At 39.2% G+C, this 22,107-nt stretch overlaps 1 protein-coding gene across 2 annotated transcripts in view; it reads left to right on the forward strand.

Moving 5' to 3' along the window:
- Window positions 1-22,107, forward strand: part of Umad1 (UBAP1-MVB12-associated (UMA) domain containing 1) — a 531,474-nt gene that overhangs the window by 465,847 nt on the left and 43,520 nt on the right. For both annotated transcript variants that reach the window (XM_028755973.1, XM_028755972.1), the window contains exon 3: window positions 14,787-14,848. In XM_028755973.1, the coding sequence (XP_028611806.1) occupies window positions 14,787-14,848 (62 nt within the window). The remainder of the gene's footprint in view (window positions 1-14,786; window positions 14,849-22,107) is intronic.

The following is a 22,107-nucleotide window of genomic DNA, read 5'->3' on the forward strand; positions in this document are numbered from 1 at the left end:
GCCAGGGACATCCAGGGCACAGCAGCTACCCAAACCCCGCCCCTCCGGAGTTCCACTTCCCTTCTGCCCCTGCCTGGTCCTCTGGGCTGGAGCAGACACAGAGTCGGTCTGCTCCTGTCCTGTGGAGAAGCTGAATCCTGAGTCATCCAGGAGCCACTGCACTCAGAGCAGATGACACAGAGTCGGTCTGCTCCTGTCCTGTTGAGAAACTGAATCCTGAGTCATCCAGGAGCCACTGCACTCAGAGCAGCTGGAGCCACTGCACTCAGAGCAGCTGAAACTGAATCCTGAGTCATCGAGGACCCACTGCACTCAGAGCAGAAGGATTTCCAGATCCAAGAGGTGGCCCGAGTCCCAGGAGTTATTCCACCCAGGAGATTAGGAGCATAAGATCACAGAGACCTCTGGACTCTGAGGAGCTCTGCAATAAGCAAGATAACTGGAAATACAGACTCCAGTTTTACACAGTGAGGGCAGGTACCACTAGAGTTAACCAGATGGCGAAAGGCAAGCGCAAGAACATAAGCAACGGAAACCAAAGTTTCTTGGCATCATCAGTGCCCAATTCTCCCAATATAGCAAGCCCTGAACACCCCATCACACCTGAAAAGCAGGATTCAGAATTAAAATCACTTCTCATGATGATGATAGAGGATTATAAGAAGGAATTAAGTAACTCCCTTAAAGAAATACAGGAGAGTACAAGTAAACAGATAGAAGCCCTTAAAGAGGAATCACAGAAATCCCTTAAAGAAATGCAAGAAAACACAAAGAAGGAATTAAACAAAAACATTCAGGATCTGAAACTGGAAATAGAAACAATAAAGAAAGTTCAAAGGGAGAAAACCATGGAGATAGAAAACCTAAGAAAGAGATCAGGAGTCACAGACGCAAGCATCACCAACCGAATACAAGAGATAGAAGAGAGAATCTCAAATGCAGAAGATACGGTGGAAAATATTGACACAGTTGTCAAAGAAAATGCAAAATGCAAAAAACTCCTAACTCAAAACATCCAGGAAATCCAGGACACAATGAGAAGACCAAACCTAAGGATAATAGGTATAGATGAGAATGAAGATTCCCAACTTAAAGGGCCAGTAAATATCTTCAACAAAATTATTGAGGAAAACTTCCCTAACCTAAAGAACAAGATGCCCATAAACATACAAGAAGCCTACAGAACACCAAATAGACTAGACCAGAAAAGAAATACCTCCCGTCACATAATAATCAAAACATCAGATGCACAAAACAAAGAAAAAATACTAAAAGCAGTAAGGGAAAAAGGTCAAGTAACATATAAAGGCAGACCTATAAGAATTACACCAGACTTCTCACCAGAGACTATAAAAGCCAGAAGAGCCTGGACTGACATCATACAGACACTAAGAGAACACAATTGCCAGCCCAGATTACTATACCCAGCAAAACTCTCAATCACTATAGATGGTGAAACCAAGATATTCCATGACAAAACCAAATTTGCACAATATCTTCCCACAAACCCAGCACTTCAAAGGATAATTGATGGAAAATGCCAACACAAGGAGGGAAACTACAACCTAGGAAAAGCAAGGAAGTAATCTTCCAACAACCCCCAAAAAAGATACAAACATAACTTTACCTCTAATAAAAAAAAATAACAGGAAGCAACAATCATTTTTCCTTAATATCTCTTAACATCAATGGTCTCAATTCCCCCAATAAAAAGACACAGACTATCAGACTGGATACACAAACAAGACCCAGAAGTTTGCTGCATACAAGAAACGCACCTCAGTGACAAAGACAGACACTACCTCAGAATAAAAGGGTGGAAAACAATTTTTCAAGCCAATGGTCCCAAGAAACAAGCTGGAGTAGCCATTCTAATATCAAATAAAATCGACTTTCATCCAAAATTAATCAAAAAAGATAAGGAAGGACACTTCATACTCATCAAAGGAAAAATCTACCAAGGTGAACTCTCAATTCTGAACATCTATGCTCCAAATGCAAGGGCACCTACATACATAAAAGAAACTTTACTAAAGCTCAAAACACACATTACACCTCACACAATAATAGTGGGGGATTTCAACACCCCACTGTCAGCAATGGACAGCTCATGGAAACAGAAACTAAACAGAGACACTTTGAAATTAACAGAAGTTATGAACCAAATGGACTTAACAGACATCTATAGAACATTTCATCCTAAAACAAAAGAATATACCTTTTTCTCAGCACCTCATGGTACCTTCTCCAAAATAGACCATATAATTGGTCACAAAACAAGCCTCTACAGATACAAAAAGATTGAAATAATCCCTTGCATCTTATCAGATCACCACGGACTAAGACTGGTCTTTAATAATGACAAAAACAATGGAAAACCCACGTACACATGGAAACTGAACAACTCTCTACTCAATGATGACTTGGTCAAGGAAGAAATAAAGAAAGAAATAAAAGACTTTTTAGAATTCAATGAAAATGAAGACACATCATACCAAAACTTGTGGGACTCCATGAAGGCAGTGCTAAGAGGAAAGCTCATAGCTCTAAGTGCCTACAAAAAGAAACTGGAAAGAGCACACACTAACAAGTTGACTGCACAACTAAAAGCTCTAGAACAAAAAGAAGCAAATACACCCAGGACAAGTAGAAGGCAGGAAATAATCAAACTCAGGGCTGAAATCAACCAAATAGAAACAGAAAGAACAATACAAAATATCAATAAAACCAGGAGTTGGTTCTTTGAGAAAATCAACAAGATAGATAAACCCTTAGCCAGATTAACCAGAGGGCACAGAGACAGTATCCAAATTAATAAAATCAGAACTGAAAAGGGAGACATAACAACAGAAACTGAAGAAATTCAAAAAATCATCAGATCCTACTACAAAGGCCTATACTCAACAAAACTAGAAAACCTGGATGAAATGGACAATTTCCTAGACAGATACCAGGTACCGAAGTTAAACCAGGAGCAGATAAACCATCTAAATAGTCCCATAACCCCTCAGGAAATAGCAGCAGTCATTAAAAGTCTCCCCACTAAAAAAAGCCCAGGACCAGATGGTTTTAGTGCTGAATTCTATCAGACCTTCAAGGAAGACCTAATACCAATTCTCTTCAAACTATTCCACAAAATAGAGACAGAAGGAACACTACCCAATTCGTTCTATGAAGCTACAATTACACTCATACCCAAACCCCACAAGGACCCGACAAAGAAAGAGAACTTCAGACCAATCTCCCTTATGAACATCGATGCAAAAATACTCAATAAAATTCTAGCAAACCGAATCCAAGACCACATCAAAACAATCATCCATCATGATCAAGTAGGTTTTATCCCAGGAATGCAGGGATGGTTCAATATTCGGAAATCCATCAATGTAATCCACTATATAAACAAACTTAAAGAAAAAAACCACATGATCATCTCACTAGATGCTGAGAAAGCATCTGACAAAATTCAACATCCCTTCATGATAAAAGTCTTGGAAAGATCAGGAATTCAAGGCCCCTACCTAAACATAGTAAAAGCAATTTACAGCAAACCAGTAGCCAACATCAAGCTAAATGGAGAGAAACTTGAAGCAATCCCACTAAGATCAGGGACTAGACAAGGTTGCCCACTCTCCCCCTACCTATTCAATATAGTACTGGAAGTCTTAGCCAGAGCAATTAGACAGCAAAAAGAAGTCAAAGGGATACAAATAGGAAAGGAAGAAGTCAAAATATCGCTATTTGCAGATGATATGATAGTATACTTAAGTGACCCCCAAACTTCCACCAGAGAACTCCTAAACCTGATAAACAACTTCAGCAAAGTGGCTGGTTATAAAATCAACTCAAACAAATCAGTAGCCTTCCTCTACATGAAAGATAAACAGACTGAAAAAGAAATTAGGGAAATGACACCCTTCACAATAGTTGCAAATAATATAAAATACCTTGGTGTGAATCTAACCAAGCAAGTGAAAGACCTGTATGACAAGAACTTCAAGTCTCTGAAGAAAGAAATCGAAGAAGATCTCAGAAGATGGAAAGATCTCCCATGCTCATGGATTGGCAGGATTAATATAATAAAAATGGCCATCTTGCCAAAAGCAATCTACAGATTCAATGCAATCCCCATTAAAATCCCAACTCAATTCTTCACAGAGTTAGAAAAGGAAATTCTCAAATTCATATGGAATAACAAAAAACCCAGGATAGCGAAAACTATTCTCAACAATAAAAGAACTTTTGGAGGAATTACCATCCCTGACCTCAAGCTGTACTACAGAGCAATAGTGATAAAAACTACCTGGTATTGGTACAGAGACAGGCAGGAAGATCAATGGAATAGAATTGAAGACCCAGAAATGAACCCACACTCCTATGGTCACTTGATCTTTGACAAAGGAGCTAAAACTGTCCAGTGGAAAAAGGACAGCATTTTCAACAAATGGTGCTGGTTCAACTGGAAGACAACATGTAGAAGAATGAAAATTGATCCATTCTTATCCCCTTGTACAAAGGTCAAGTCTATGTGGATAAAGGACCTCCACATAAAACCAGATACACTGAAACTAATAGAAGAGAAGGTGGGGAAAAGCCTCGAATACTTGGGCACAGGGGAAAAGTTCCTGAACAGAACTCCAATGGCATATGCTCTAAGATCGAGAATTGACAAATGGGACTTCATAAAATTGCAAAGTTTCTGTAAGGCAAAGGACACTGTCAATAGGACAAAACGACAACCAACAAATTGGGAAAAGATCTTTACCAATCCTTCATCTGATAGAGGGCTAATATCCAATATATACAAAGAACTCAAGAAATTAGACTCCAGACAACCAAATTACCCTATTAAAAAATGGGGTATAGAGCTTAACAAAGAACTTTCAACGGAAGAAACTCGAATGGCCGAGAAGCATCTAAAGAAATGTTCAGCATCCTTAGTCGTCAGGGAAATGCAAATCAAAACAACCCTGAGATTCCATCTCACACCAGTCAGAATGGCTAAGATTAAAAACTCAGGTGATAGTAGATGCTGGCGAGGGTGTGGAGAAAGAGGAACACTCCTCCATTGTTGGTGGGACTGCAAGATGGTGCAACCACTTTGGAAATCAGTCTGGCGGTTCCTCAGAAAATTGGACATAGCATTACCCGAGGATCCAGCTATACCACTCCTAGGCATATACCCAGAAGATGCTCGAACATATAACAAGGACACATGCTCAACTATGTTCATAGCAGCCTTATTTATAATAGCCAGGAGCTGGAAAGAACCCAGATGTCCTTCAACTGAGGAATGGATTCAAAAAATGTGGTATATTTACACAATGGAGTATTACTCAGCTATTAAAAACAATGAATTCGAGAGGTTCCTAGGTAAATGGATGGAACTAGAAATTATCATCCTGAGTGAGGTAAGCCAATCTCAAAAGAAGACACATGGTATTCACTCACTGATTATTGGATATTAGCCTAGAACCTTGAAATGCCCAAGATGCAACTCACAGGCCACATGAAGCCCATAAAGAAGGAAGACCAAGTGAGGGTGATTCGGTCCTTCTTAGAAGGAGCAACAAAATACTCAAGGGAGCAAATATGGAGACAAAGTGAGGGACAGAAACTGAAGGAGGGGCCGTCTCAAGACCACCCCACCTGAGTATCTATCCCATGTGCAATCACCAAAGGTAGATGCTGATGTGGAAGACAGGAAGTGCATGCTGATAAGAGCCTGATATGGATATCTCCTCAGAGGCCTTCAAGAGTCAGACATATTCAGAGGCAGATGCTCACAACTAGCCATTGAACTGATCATGGGGTTCTCAATAGAGGAGTTAGAGTGAAGACTGAAGGAGCTGAAAGGGTTTGTGGCACCATGAGGAGAGCAAGAATACCAACCAACCACAGCTCCCAGGGTCTAAACCACCAGCCTGGGAGCATTTAGGGGGGGATCCAGGGCTTCAGCTGAATATGTAAAAGTGGAGGGCCCTGCTGGGCATAGGTGGAAGAAGAGAACCTTGACCTCATGAAGGCTGGATGCCCCAGGGGGTGGGAATTTTGAGGGTGGGGAGGTGGGAGTGGGGGGGTGTAGATAGAGGTTACATCCACAGAGAAGAAGGAGGAGGGGCGAGGGGATTGGGGGTTCCGAGGGGGTGGTGGGGGATGGGGTAAGGGGACAACATAGGAAATGTAAATAAATCATCCAATAAAAAAAAAAAAGAAAAGAAAAAGAAAAAAAAAGAAAAAAAAAAGAAATTCAGTTCTGATCAAAAAAAAAAAAAAAAATGCCATCAGTTAGTGTTTCTTTCATGCCGGCATGAAATGTAGTCCCAGTACCTTCCATGTTGTACCTGCAGCTGTCTTTGCAGGTGGGAAGAAGTCGGCTAGTCTCTGTGTTGTTCAGAGTTAAACCAAAATGTCTTCAGCGCTGGGACATATTCCTGAACAAGAATCAGCTCTCCTTAGGGGTTCTCAGTTGTCATATAGGTTTCTCCCCTCAGTGCCTGCCCCTCCCCCATTCTCCAGCTATAGCCTCCTCTCTGGCAAGTGCTTCCCAAAAGTGGTTTTCAGCATCGAAGGCTGGTGCAGTGTCGGTTATTTTCCTTTGCTTCTAGGTTCTCTTTCTGTATCAGGATCCTTTCTGACTTTCTGCCAATAACCCACAGCTTTGCTGAGTATGAGTATGTCCATAAATCCATGTGTTTGCCAGGGCACTCGCTCAGTCTGTGGAAGGAAGAGGGGTCCTGAAGTGTGAGGCTAACTTTTCTGCTCTCCTACCCTAGGTTTAATAACAGGTCTCACTGAAAAATGGTTTCCTGGTGTTCTAGCAGCACTAAAGGCCCTTTAAGGAAAAACCGTCTCCTTCTTATCAAAAGAATAGAATTTGTGTCCTAGGTGAAGGCCCAGCATTCTAGCTGGGCTAAGGAGCCAGTGCTCAGGAAACCAGATTATTAATACCCTGCTAAATGATAGGAAGAATATTTATCTCTTTAATGGGAGAATGTACTTTTCCTTCCCAGGATGCTTGCCTGCTGTTCTGTCATCACTGTGAGGTTGAGTGGATGTGCCCTCCTCTGCCTCACAGCTACTTACAAGTAGAGTGAGTGGCTTTCTCTCTTCTTCACCTCCAGCCTCCAGCCTGCCGAGATTTACAGCTTGCCTGTCCAGAAGTTTTCTTTTAACTACAGTAAGATTGTCCTCAGGCTTTCTTTTGAGTCCATTCTTAATTTCTTTTATTACTGAGACTGAAAAATCTCCAGAGGTGATGCTAAAATCTTCAGTAACGTGGCATCCTGCATGGGGTTCCCAGAATTTCACACGCACTGGGAGGGAGAGAAGCATGACTGGCAGCAGCTCTCTCCAGAGTCTCCACTCCGAAGCAGTCTCCTGTCTGCAGCAGTCTTTGCACTTAGCTCTGAAGGCTTTCCTCCTGGCTTGGGTTTCCTAACCCAAAGCTGGCAGAGGTTAGTTCTGCTGCCCCCTGTGCTGTGAGCTGAACTCCGTGGTCAATAAACCTTGCATAGAGTGGTTTATTATTTTACCTGTTTCTTTCCAGTAAGTACTGTGACTCTTTCTTGTGGTTTCATTCTTCACCTCTTTCTCCATCCCAGTTAGGTGTTTCTTTTCAGATTCAGGAGGACTAAGGATGTGATGTTTATCTTTTTCCACACCTTGAGCAGTCTTAGAATCCGTTCTTCCTGTTCCTTTTGCCTATAGTCAATTCAGCAGATGTTTGTTGACCATTAACTTTGTCACCAGAATGATGTCAGTATCCCACATATTCTATCCGTTGCTGATGTGTCCTGCTAAAACTGTGCGAATTTACTATGTTCTTTGGTGTCATCTGATATGCTGGAACTTTTACTTACATTTGTTTGCTAACTACATTCCATCCTTCCTTGCTTACCTTCCCCTATTCATGGTTCCTTTAGGTTTTAATGTTTGTCGACACAATGTGACCAGAGTCCTGGGCATAACGTGTATGAAGCAGTTAGGGTTGCTTGGCTCTATATTCCTTTCTTTCTTTATTATGACAGAAAACACACAGATAGACTGACAAAATTAGAAAAGAGAGGAAGAACTAAACTGAACTGTAAGAGACTTGGATGTATGTTAAGCTAGATTGGATACCTTAACTCAATTTAAAAGACATATGGGGAGTGTGTTATAGAATCAAATGGCGTCTTTAGCAGGTGGGTTCTGATAGGTCACTGCCTCTGTTGAGTGTATCTAAGGAAGCTTACCTCATATTACTCCTAGAATGTGTATGGTCCTCTTGTCACTTTCACTATCTCTTCCTATTCAACGTGTTAGAACAAAATACTACGAACTGGGTAGCCTATGAATAAGAAAAATCTTATTCTTCAGTTCTAGAGACTGAGAAGTGTAAAGTCAAATTATTGACAGATTTGCTGTCTGCTGAGGGCTTGCATTATACCATGCAGACCATATAAGAACATTCTCTCATGGTGGAAGGAGAGAACAGTAGCCTCTTTAACTCTGCCTTAGGTTTTTCATTGCTATAAAAAGACACCATGACCGAGGCAGCTTTTATAAAGGCAAACATTTAATTGAGGCTGGCTTACAGTTTAGAGATTAAGTCCATTATCATCATGGCAGGAAACATAGCAACATACTGTAGACACGGTGCTATACAAGGAGCTGAGAGTTCTACATCTTGATCTGAAGACAGCCTAGAGAGGACTAGCATCCTCAGGCATCTAGGAAGAAGCTCTCTAAGCTCATCCCCATAGTGACATACTTTTTCTAGTGAGGCCACACCTACTTCAACAAGGCCATACCTCCTAATAGAGCCATTCCCTGGGCCAAGTGTATTCCCACCACCACAGGCCCCTTGTAATAGTGTAATCCCATTCAAGAGCACATCACCCTCCTGGCACAGTGAAGGCCTTACCTCCTACTATTACCACATTTGGATTTTGAGAATACTGACTGAACTGAAGATATGACAGCAGGTACTTGACAGAGGTAGGATAGCAGTGACGTCTACACTTAAAACCACAGCATTTACTTCCAACTCTGTTGCTTGTCTACAATTAGTGTCTGTCATTTTCTCTCATTTGATCCTTGTAACAGCCACCATGTGTATCATCATACCCATTTTTCAGATGAAGAAATTGAGGTTGAAAGAGCTTAAGTAACTTACATAAGATCTTGAAGTGGTAAACAATTTGGGTGGAGTGCTGACAGATTTCAAAGCCATTTTCTGTCTAGATTTCCAGACTGCCTTGTATAATGAATGTGACTGAAGATTTAAACGGGGCTAATGGTGTGACCATTCGCCTGTTCTTTCCACTACTTCACTTGGTGAATGGCTAATAGGCCAACACTCCCAGACAGTATTTGCATTTTAAAAGCAGTGCTCATTAACTCTAATGAATCTCTAATTGGTAGAATTTGTTGTAGTGATATTTTTATTTTTCATCTTTTTTAACATATTAGATTTGTGAATTAGCATACTAGGTAATAGGTTTCATTACAGACTTCTCGTATGTAACTTTGTTCTTATTAGGCTCCCTTCCTTGTACTCCTCCCAACACACACAAACACACACACACACACACACCCCTCCACTCTAAGATGTTTTTAAATTTAAACTGGGGCTTTTTTTCTCCTGTGTCTTGAAAGCGTCTGGCTATCTTTTTTTCCTCTGCAGATTGTCAACTACTCTGGAATAAGTTATGCAGTAGAATGGAGCCATATACTGCTTAATATCATTCAAATGCAGCAGAATGAATTAAAAAGGCATTGTGAAAAATTAATAGAAATCATAAAGTATCGGGTAAATATAATATATTTTAAGATCAGTGTTATGCCAAACATTGTTAAAAATGCTGTACTTGCATTCCTTATACATTGTTAATGAGGTGATATAAATTAGGTGACTAAATTGCTCCTTAGTTTTTACTTTGTAAAAAAAAGCACCATGAAAAAATATTTGTCATTTCTTTACTACATAATTTCTCAGATACTAAAATGCACTAAAAATCAACTGAGAACTTATTCTCTGCATGTTTTTCTCATGCTTCTGACCATAGAAACATTGTTTGTATGTGAACTCCTTGAGACAGTTTTTTGTAGATTATGTTCTCTGGTGTGGAATTCTAAATCCTTTCTAATAAAGAAAAGATGAAAAATAATTTTTCCACTACCTCTTTTATTTTTGAGATTATAATTATAATAATAATATATATATGCAGGTGATATATACATGTGTTGTATATATGTATATATATATGATTGTATGCATATGTACGTGTGTATGTATACATATATAGCTTTGTTTCCCTCTTCTGTTTTCTCCTTCTAAACCCTCCCATCTAAACCCTTTCAAATTCATGGCCTCTTTTTCTTTAAGTGGCGTGTGTGTGTGTGTGTGTGTGTGTGTGTGTGTGTGTTCTTAAATACAACGTGCTCAGTCTGTATAATGTTACTTGTGTGAACTTGCTTTCAGGGCTAACCATTTGGTATTGGATAACCAGTTGGCATGCTCTTGCCTGGGGAAGATAGTTTCTCCTATCTTAGCTGCCTGTAGTTCTTTGTCTAGGGTTGAAGCCTCATGAGATTCTTCTCTTCCTTGTTAGCATGTTTGTTGGTAGCATCCTTGCTTAGGTCCTGTTGATTAGAATTCATGTGTGTAGTTTATATTTCTAAGAAAGACAATTTCACAACAGACTTCCTCCTTTTCTTGCACTGACAATCTTTCCGCCCTCTTCTGCAGGGATCGAGTCTTGGGTGCAGGAGTTGTGCTGTGGATGTACTAGTTGGGAGTAGGCTGCAGACCTCCACAGTTTGACGGGCTGTCTGTGTCTGTCACAAAGAGGAGCTTTCTTGATTAGGGGTGAGAATACACTGCCCTTATGTATAAGGTCAGATATTTAGTTAGTTAGGGATTGTGCTTATTTAGTAAATTGGTTTTAGGTCTGTAAGATCTGTAACTGTAATAATCCTAGATAGTTGGCTAGGTTTCCAGTACAGGCATGACTACCCTGTTGTTGAGCTAACTCACCCAATATCTTTTCTATTGGCATTCTGCTCCCGTCTCTTTATATGGAGGCAAACTGCAGTTATGCCCCTATCAGTCCAGTCCTTGTTTTTAAGGGCTCAAGAATGTGCTGGTAATAACAATCCTCTTCCCATATAAAATATGGCCAATCGAGACAAAACCATCATAGGTAGATGCCAAATCCTTTTGCCTAGAAACGTGTGTTGAATAATGTGGTTTAAATCAAGATGTCATGTTTCTTAGTGTGAGTCCCATAAGACTGCTGTCCTTCCTGTTGCAGGATATGCTGTGTTGGGGAAGACTTGCCATGCTGGGTAGACAGAGGACTGGGTGGAGCAGCATGTTCTGTATGACTGTCTCTTATCAAGAGACACTAAAGAAAGGGTGGAACCAAATAGATCTTCCCACACTCACCTATCCACAGAAAACAGAACAGCCAGGACAAAGTGGTACTAAGCATAAGGAGTAAGAACTACGGCTCTGTTCCCTCACTTGCCTACCATCAAACCCTCTGAACTGGCCTCGTTGACGGACTAAGGCAACATTTGGTCTCCTTCCCCATGCCTGCAAGTGTCTCTGTTGTCTACCTTCCCGTAGGTCTGGTGCTCACTTTCTTATGTCAGTTCTCCTCTCCCACCCTGACCTTCTCCCAATAGAATTAGGGTTATGGTGATGTTCTAATGACCCTCCCTTTCTCATCTCCTTGAAGAGCTCAAATGGTGTTTTTTTCTTTTAATCCCATAAAATGCAGTGTACATATTCCTCTACAGTGGGGATTAGTAAGCTCCCAGCCTACCAGCTGTTTTCATAAATAACATTGTCTTGGATCATAGCCACGTCTTAGCTCACATGATGTCCGTGGCTGCTTTTGGCTACAGTGCTGGGGTCGTGAAGTTGAGACAGAGACCATATGGCCTCCAAAGCCCAACATGTTTGCTATCTGGCCTTTCACAACAAAAATTGGCCAAATTATTTCACATTAATTCTCGAAGATCACAATGAGCATTATTAGAATGTGTAGCCTATATCATTTACTGAAAATAAAATCTATACTTTTAAACAAAGAAACCAACACAGTTATAGTATATGAAGAATTTTGCTTCTGGTAAAACTATTTCTGATCTTTAAAACTTCTGGAGAAACACCAAAGGCATTGTATGTTTGCTTTAAAAGGCCAGAAGGAAGGGCAGAGGCTAACTCTCATCAGTAGTTATCACTACCATTGGAAGAGAAGAAGACTCAGAATGGGTGGAGCCTAGTGTGACAAAAAAAGGAATGGAGAGAATGGGGGAGAGGGGAGGGGAGCAGCACCAAATCCTGACTTCAGATCTCCCTTTGGGAGCAGTTGGCCCTTCCCTTCACACCCTGGACCAGCTCTGGAGATGGGGCCTTCTGATGCATCATGCAGCCTTCCATCACTGAGTGCCTCTGCCTTCCGAGCTTTACTTACTTGTCTCGAAGAGGGAGGGAGAGATCTCACCGTGCCTGACCAGCAGTCTTCAACAGTTTTATAAAAGAGGAATCCACCAAAATCTTCAGGATTGTTTTCTTCCTTCTAAATGGTTGACTTAGAAATGAGTTGCTTGACTCTGTGTAAATATAAGCAGTGTTTCAAAACTAAAACATCTTCTTTTACATTTCTCACATTTGTTTTTATTGCTATGTTATTTAGTCTCCTAAGTGGATACAAAATCATTGAATTTTCACCAGGATAAAATTATTTAGTTGGAAGAAAATTCAGAAGCTGTATTTCACCATGACTTGTTCTTTTCCTTTGTTGTACTTTGCTTCATTTTGTGTCTTTAATGAAATGATCTTGCAGATAGCAGTTCCCATGTGGTCAGTGACCATCCTGCCTGAGCCATCACCCCGAGTGGCATTTGAGTAAACAATGCTTCTGCTTTGCTCCCAGGCGGATGTGTTGTGTGTTTTCAAGAACAGTGGCTGATAACCTTCCTGGCTTTTCTGGCAGTAGGGAAAAATAGAGAAAATGGCATATACTCACCTTGAAACAAGAAAATGGCAAAGGAAGCATAGATTCTGTGCTGGATAATTCTATCTATATGTAATGTCAATGTGGCTATGGGTGAAGTGATACATAGTTTTGTAGAGTAAGTAACTTTTCCTGGTGAGTTTTTCCTGCTTCCTTAAACATTCTGTTTGGTTTTGGATGTACATTAGTAACATAGTGCAGGCATTTACATTACATGGATGAGTGCTACCATGTGCATGTCTGTAGTTGAGCAAACTGAACTCCTGATACTCCAGACGCATGGTAGGTGGATCCTGACAAAGATGTGTCAGTGAACGATCACTGTAAACAGCCATCTAAAAAGCCAATTGAAAATTTGGACATCCTGGATTACAACAATAGGTTGATTTAATTTTTATCTTAGCAATAAAATTACGACTATTATATACAGACCAAATTTGTAAGGGTTTTCTTTTGGTATGATTTTTTAAAAATACTATTACCCTTTTGGAATTTAAAAATGATCTCACAATAACATTCACAAATTTTAGAAGGTGTGTTATATGCTCAAATACAGTTTTTATTAGCTACCTTCTAAATGTTTTGCCACAGATTTCTAGGTGAAATACTAAAAAAGAGAAATTTGCTATTCATTAAACCAATAAAGATTGGATGTCTGTTTTGTCTCTAAATCATATTGTATACAAATAGAAACATACCTGATACCTGATAGACTAGAATGTACATTGGTTATTCTATATTTGAAATACATGGGGACAGTACCTGTCATCAAAAAATTTAATTGTCTATGGTTTTCAGATATAACAAGGTTTATTTATGGAGCCTTATCCATAATTGTCATCCTTGATAAACTAAGCTTTTGTGTTTTAAAAAGGAAGTTTACCTCAGTAAAGCTTCCTCTGCCTCGTCTCTACTCGGTGCTCTAAGCACCCTTATCATTAACAAATTCCTTACCTTTGACTTCAGTCAAATCGTCATCCATAAGCTTCATAATTTCACTGTTGTGTACATTTTTAAATTGACCTAATTTTACGGGAAGAACTATTTACAAATTACTGAATTAGCTTCTGATTATGCTTCAAAGAAGTAGGCTAATTGGGTATGTACTGACCATGTGCCAATCACTGACTATTAGTAATTAGTAAACTAAAGCAGGCCATTAATAAGTTGTTATGATTATACTTGCTCAACTGTGGATCTATTCTGTGTCCTTCAAGTCAGTCTGCTCCAAATTAATTGAATAATAGAAGCTACTGAGGCACCAGACTTAGAAATCATGGTACTGACTGAAGGCTATTAATGTGTTTGTTCATGTTCTTTCCTGCTGTGAAGATTGTCTTCTGTTTGGTTTACTGTATACAGAAATATACAAACCTACTTTAATCCACAGGGACAAAAAAAACCCATAAGGATTAAACTTTGTGAAAACAAATTTGGAGCACAATGTCATAAAGGAATTTGTATTCTAAAATAGTTTGCCTGTCTTTAAGTCATTGCTTTCTTCATTAATTAAAATATGACTTGGTATACACAATACAAAGTAATTTTATCTTTTCAGAGTAAGCAGGATACATTTTAATTTGTGTTTATGGAATGATTCATGATATCCTTGTAAAAATATATTTTCTTACTCTTTAAAATTAATTTGTTTAAGTTGTAACAAAGGAAATAGTGGTTCCTTCCATAGCATGAAGCATACAATACCAAAAAATACTGCAAACAAACTCAAGATAATTGTCCTTATAACAGAAAGGTTCTCCTTCTGTCTCACAGGAGATACAGCAAATGAAATGAGATGTAAAACATCTGAAGCAGAAGGCAGCCAGTCTTCGGAGGTAAGGAAAATACAGTGGGAATCCTTTGGAAGTAAAACTGAGGGATCACTGTGATTTCAGAGGCTCCAGCTGATTAGCAGTAACTTAACTCGCACCAAGAAGCAGGTGATCTGTGGGAGCCAGTGAGGACAGTCCTGGGAGGGCTTCCCAGATCTCATGTGTTTTCTAGTGCAAGAAATGGGAACTTTGAGAAAGAGAAGAAGAAGAAAAGAGAGATGGAGAGAGAAGGAGAGGGTGGAGGGAAAGGCAGGAAGAGAAATTAAGAGGAAAGGGGCATAAAAGAGAGGACTGGAGTTCATGAGAACAGTTTGACCTTTTCTGAGTGAATTTTGAGAATTCTTAATTGTCTTACTATTTATTTCAGCATTAGACAATATTTCTTGACTGTTCTCGAGAAAAACCAGTTTATGCCATCCTTTTCCATAAAAAAGCTGTTTTCTCCTGGAGGGAATGTTAGTATGTTAGGGTTCTCTCTGCACAATGTTTTAACAGTGTTTAATCACTAAAGTAATTATCTTTAAGACTTAGGAGAATGGTAGGTATTAGCTTAAACTTACATGGAAGAGACAGATGTGATTTTGCAGCTTTCTGCTCAGTGAGTCGTTCTCATGGCTCCCTGCAGCAAAAAAGCAAGTGCATCAGTGAGGTCAGGGTCTGCCCTGTCTGCTTCAGTACAGGAGCCTCAGTACCGGATCCAGAGTGCGTGCTCAAGAAGATTGCCAAACGAATACATTAATTACAATCAACTAATTAATACTGTGCTATAACTAGAAAGTTGCCTTTATTTTAAGGAATTTTTAATAATTTTCACTAAGCAAATGTTTTATAATCAAGGGAAAACTTACTTAAATTGATGAATAGGAAGAAAAATCATTTTCTTTTTTCACTTACCTGCATTTATTCTTTCATTCATTCATTCATTCATTCATTCATTCATTCATTCTACAAGTATTTACGAAACAGTGAGTATTCCTAAGGCATAGTACAAAGAACTGGGCAGATAATGATGAAAGAAATGGATGCAAGACACGAAGACCGTCTACCTCTTATATGGAAGCCCCTTGATCTCTTCAATGTTACTTCACTTCAAGCGTAGAGTGAGTGCAAAGTGTTGACCGTGAATACCGCCGTGAATAAAGCTGGATGCATTGGAGGCTTAGGAAATAACCACCATGACTTCTTAAGTTTCAATTGCTCAGTGTCTTTATCAGGCTACTGTTACAAAGTGCTGCACTAAATACTGGCTTATAGGAAATTATTTTAAGTTCTAAAGCTAGAAAGCCCAAGATCAAGGTGCTAGCAGCTTTGCTCTCTGATAAAAGCCTGCTTTTTAGTTCATGGGTGGTACCTTCCTGTGTCGTAACATGGAGCTTTGACCTTCCCTTATTAAAGGAAACAATCTACCTTATGAAGGTTCCACCCGAATAGCCTCATTATCTTCACAAAGCCATATGTCTTAATGCTATTACCTTAAGAATTCAGTTTCCACATGTCAAACCAAACGTGGGGGTGGGAGGGACTGCAGCATATTTCAGGATACACTGGGCATGTCTGTAGGGCTTGACAGTTTGTTGTTGCCATTAAGTCTGCTTGTCACTATGGAGACTTGCAAGGCTCCTTCTTAAGGAAAGGAGCATTTGAAGGAAGCAGTTACCAGGGAATCAACTTGGCTCATTGCTGGGCTGTGTTCTAGACTTTCCATTAGTACCTTAGAGCCAGTGTCCATACTCAGATGTGTCAGAAGTGCTTTCTGAGCAATGGAACAGCCAGTATTTGCTCTCAGAGAGCACAAAAGAGACAAAGGAAACCACATAGTTAAATCATAACATAAGAGGCTGTCTGTGGTTTATCATAAAAAAGCTAAAATTATTTATCCTTACTGTAAACACCTAAAATGTAATTCTTTATTTCTCTTCTTTAAAAACTCAATAATGAAAACATCGTTGTATACTCTATACTGTGTATGCCTTCATGTAGAAACAAAACTATCATCTAATCTGAGTGTTTTAAGCTCTGGTGAGAGGGTCACAACTCCCACAGTGAGTGTATTATGTACAAGCCTATGGCCCTGAGTTTGGGGCTATCTAGCCAGCTGACTACATTTTACTTATATCGAACACGTCAGCCCTTTCTTGATCATAGAGAGCTTTACTTGTTGATTTTTGCATTCCCAAAGTATCTCTGTCCAAGTTTTCATCATCTCAACATATCATCATCAATGACAGGTATAGACCTGAATCCCCGAGGCATCCTTGCCTCCACTCTGACCTTCACATTCCTTTTTATCTCTTTCAAGTCTCGTCATCTTAGCCTCTGGATTCCAACAGCCTTGCCACTGTTAGAACAGTCAAAGCCACCACTTGTGCCAGGCTTCTATCTCCAGTGTTCTCTTAGAGCCTCTCATCACATAGCCAACGAAAATCAACGTCAGGTCACACCATTCATTGGCTGGAGACTAGCTGATGTCTCACTAAGGAGAATGAGCACTAACCTAGAGAGGGCTCCAGGAACCCATGCACCATCCATTCTCATTTCTCCCCACACCCCACCCTTCCCTCTGTGCCACCAGCCTTCCTGTCATTTCATGATGCTGAGCTTTCTCTTCTTGTCCAGTGTGTTCCTGGCACTCACTCTCTTTACCAGAGCTTGCCTCTGCTTGTCATTACCATAGAAGTTATTGTTTATTTTGCTAGCCTTTCTCATGACTATATCTGCCCAAGGGTTCCACCCCTGGTCACCACCACATAACTCTATTTGTCTTCTCCACAACATTTATCACTGTCTCTCTTCAGTGATTTACCACCTGTCTAGAATTAAAATAGACCTTATAACTCAGATTTACATCTGGTACATACAATGTCCTGTCAAAAAAAATATGTTAATGATTGACTCAACAACCAAATTAGAAACCTGAATATCATTTGGATGTGTTTGTCTTACCTCTTCATCGTGTCCTGATGATTCTACCCACTGAGCATTTTCGTAGCAGGCTTATTTTCCTTCAGCTAGGTCCTCATCTGTGCACTTGACTGTTAATGGATCACCATTTCTTTCCCAGATCTCTTTCCAAAAGGTGAGTTTTGTCACTTCGGAACCTCTAAAATGCCTTGAAACCCACAGAATAAGAACTTAACCTCAGGCTGTATTCAGTCACTACCTCCTGTGAACCCTTTTCTCTGCTCCTGCAGCCAAAGACAACCATTTCTTCTGACCTCTTGTGCTGTTCTTGATGACTTCACTGTAATGCTGCCTTAGAAGGCAGAGCACACGCCTTCGTTTGAGCCATAGCCTCCTGTGCAGTGCCAGAAATGCCCTGCCAGTGACGTCTCAGTTTATGATTACGTAAGTCGTATTCTTTAACAAGTAAATCTCTTCATCGAATTCTGTTCTCTGCTTTATATTAGAAACTTAATCTTTTCTCCCTGTTTAAAAAAAAGAAAGGTGTTTTGTGTTTTGTTTTGTTTTGACTTCTTAGTAGTTACCCATTTTTTAAAAAAATCTTACTTTTGGCATTCTTCATTAACAACAAAAAATTTAATGATTTTAGATAGTTTTGAAGATTATATATCCGATAAAAAATTATAATTAGTATAATAGCAGAGAGATTAATAGTTGGCTTTAAAAGACTAAGAAATGCAGAAATGGTTGGTTGCTTGGTTGCTTGGTTGCTTGGTTGCTTGGTTGCTTGGTTGCTTGGTTGCTTGGTTGCTTGGTTGCTTGGTTGCTTGGTTGCTTGGTTGGCTAACTGGCAAGCCTGCTGGTTGGTTGCTTTATGTGTTAAGACAGAGCCTTTGTATCCTAGAACTCAGTATAGCCTTAAACTAGTGCAGACTCTTAGTGATCTTACTGCTTCAGATTCCTGAGGGCTGAATTACAGTCATAAGCTATCATATCTATCTGTAGAGATAACATGAGAAGAACAGAACTAGTAAATTAGAAGGGTTTCATAAAGCTACAAGTAATGTTTGTAGTACTTATGTTTGTGCATGTACACATGTGTGTTTGTGTGCACAGATGGATATATTTGTGTGTGTGCATGCATACATCTACATGTCCAGTTCCGCCTCCTGCAGCCATCTTCCATCGCCTATCTATCGTACCTCTCTTCAATGCTCATTTGTAGTTGAGTATTTTTTTTCTGTGTCATAACTGTTTTGGCATTCATTCGTTACATAAAGACATATTACAAGTCAGACTTCTAAGTGTCTATGTTTTTTTAATTATTTTTAAGCAGTGATTCACAGGGATTGTTCTTGTCTTTGTTTCATTCTTGTGCCAGTGAACATTTATTTCAGGATTGTATTTATTTCAGGAAATTATGAAAGTATTTTCAACACTATTCGACATCTAATTCTTGTATTTCAAACAAGTGCTTTCCTGGAATCAGTACACAGCTGAACAGGGTATGCTAATTAAATCTCATTTTGTAATTAATATATGAGATGTACTTTTTTCCTTTTTAATGATGTTTTTAGCTTAAGATATAATTACATCATTTTCCACCTCCTCTTTTCTCCCTTCAACCCTTCCCATGTACCCCTGGCCCTTGCCCTTTTTCTCAAGTTTGTGGCCTTTTTTTCTTTAATTGTTTATATATGTATTTTTGTGTATGTACTCCTCAATATATAAATACAACCTGCTTTTACTAGTATGCCTGTGATTTCAGGGCTAACCACTTAGTATTGGTACGATCAGGGAGCTCTCTGCCCAGGGGAAGGTTATTTCTCTAAATGCTTTCAGCATTTTTTAACTGACTGTAGTTATTTGTCTTTGGTTGGGACCTGCTGAGATACCCCTGCTTCCATGCTAGCAGGGAATTGGGTATTGGTGTCTTCCTCGTTCACATCTTGTTTAGGGAACCAAGTTGGTGACAATTCACAGGTGTAACTCCTGGTGTTTCTGGGAGATACACTTGGACAGCAGACTTCCTTTTCTCTGGGCCTTACAGTCTTTCTACCCCCTCTTCCAGGATGTTCTTTACCTTTAGGAGCAGGAGTTGTGTTATAGATACATCAATTGAGGCTGAGGATCACATGGTCACTCGTTCTCTGCATTTTGATTGGCTATAGTTCTGCCTTAATCTGTTGTAAGATGACATTTATTTGATTAAGGCTGATAATGGCATTTATCTGTGAGTTTAAGAATAAATATTTACAATATATCTAGGAATTATGCTGGTTTAGTAAAGTGGTTCAAGTAGGTTCTCCTCCAAAGACCATAACTAGCCTTGAGCCCTTGGCTAAGTCTCCAGTACCAAAAATGTTTTCCTCTCATTGAGCAGGTCTTGAGCACGATTCGAGAGTTGTTGACTACTACCAAGGTACTTATGCCACTGCTGCATCTTTGAAATTATCATGCCATACTAGTCATTCCCAGGCATCCTACTTGGGTAGGATTGTTACTTGCTCTTTTTGTTTGGAAGCTTGATTGGTGGCTCTTAGTACCATGAAAGCTTGTCTTCAGAGAAAATGCTTTTAGGCTAAAGCCAGCTCAAACCATCTGGGTCCTGTGTCCAAAGTGCATGGTGTCTTCAGCAGTAGGACTTACCTTCTCAAGGGGTTTTTTTGTATATGTTTTGCCTCACAGTATAGGACTGTCTTGTACAAGAATTAAAAGGCTGGCAAAATAACAGGTTCAAAAAGGCAAATACCAAATATATTTTCTCATATGCAGAATCTAGCCTTTTTTTTAAAAAAAGGATAAAAAGTGAAAGTAAATGTGGGACTGTTTGCACAGAGAAAGAGGACGGGGAAGGAAAAGAGGGTAATGGGTAAGTATGATCCAAAGTCACACTATACATGTAACAAAATGTCATAACAAAACCTTATTTTGTGTAATAAATATAGACTAATTTAAAAAGTTAACTGAATAAATGATAAACATTTAAAGATTTTTTTTCAGGTCATGAATACATTGCTGCTTTCCAAATTTTCTATTTTAGTTTGTAAAACTTTACAAAAGACATGGAAATCTGGGTAGCTTGATAATAAAATAAAAGATTAAAAAAAAAAAAACAAGTTTTCTATGGCCAAAGAGTATAAACAGTGAAGAAGAAAAGAACATAATAGAGAACTCAGGAATCACAACAAAATAGTCAAACCACGTGCTAGGCGGTTTCTTTCCAAACACTGATATTAGAAACATCATTCATAGCAGCTTAATTGAGGCCATATTTGAAGGTGTTCTACTCGAACCACATATTCTTAATGAGATTCAATAAACCAAAACAATTACCTTACAACTGACTTCCCAAAAGTATAACATTAATAATCCTTTCCATTAAGAATAATTAAGTAATCAAACATGTCTCCCTTCATGGAGTTTTTGTGTAAAAGCATACACATGATCATAGTATGTGGTTTAAGCCAACTTACTTTAACCTCTACAGTGCTTTCAAATTCCAACTTTTAATACATCAAATGATATTTACACTCCATAGTTGTTTATATTATATAGTGCGAGACAAATTACAGGTAAACACCAGAAGAGTTCGATTTGTTTTTAAACGTTTAGTGCGTGTGCGTGTGCGTGTGCGTGTGCGTGTGCGTGTTCGTGTGTGTGTGTGCATGTGTGTGTTGCACACACATGCCTTGATGCATATGTGGAAGTCAGACAACAACTTGGATAAGTTGATTGTCTCCTTCCACCTCATGGTTCCCAGGATTGAGCCTGGCAGAAAGTACCTTTACCTGCTCAACCATCCTAAGAGAGCAAATAAAACTCTTGAGACCTAAGGGATGCGGGTTGTCTAAGAGCTTTTTAGGTTTGGTGATGAATACTAGAATCCTAATGGAAGCACTAACCAAAAAGTAAGTGAATTAGTTTGAAGATATGTAGGCCATATGTAGTTGGCTATAAGACAATTTTGTCATAGAAAGGTCTGATGAATTAGCTATTAACATTTTACCATTTCCTAAAATGGCAAATTAAAACATGTTTAGATTGACTAATAAATATTACTTTTCTGTCTTGTCACCCAAGTACATTTTTTAAATATCAGACTGTTTCATGTATTTTAACAAATATTTCATTCAAACTCTATTTTGAGCAAAATTCTGTTAAATATTCTCTGTGTCTGCAAATGTCTTGGATTATACTTCTAAAACTTAACCATATGAAGGTAAGCAAAACAGTTAACCATGATTAAACTTCAGGACTAAAGGTATAGTGATGTCTTCTGGAGGCAGCTATCACTTAGGGAAAATATAGCATATTACAGAGGTAATCATTATTTAACTGAGTCAACCCGTGCCACTGTT

Source organism: Grammomys surdaster, unplaced genomic scaffold (genome assembly GCF_004785775.1).
Source record: "Grammomys surdaster isolate TR1022 unplaced genomic scaffold, NIH_TR_1.0 126091, whole genome shotgun sequence".
Classification (NCBI taxonomy): domain Eukaryota; kingdom Metazoa; phylum Chordata; class Mammalia; order Rodentia; family Muridae; genus Grammomys; species Grammomys surdaster.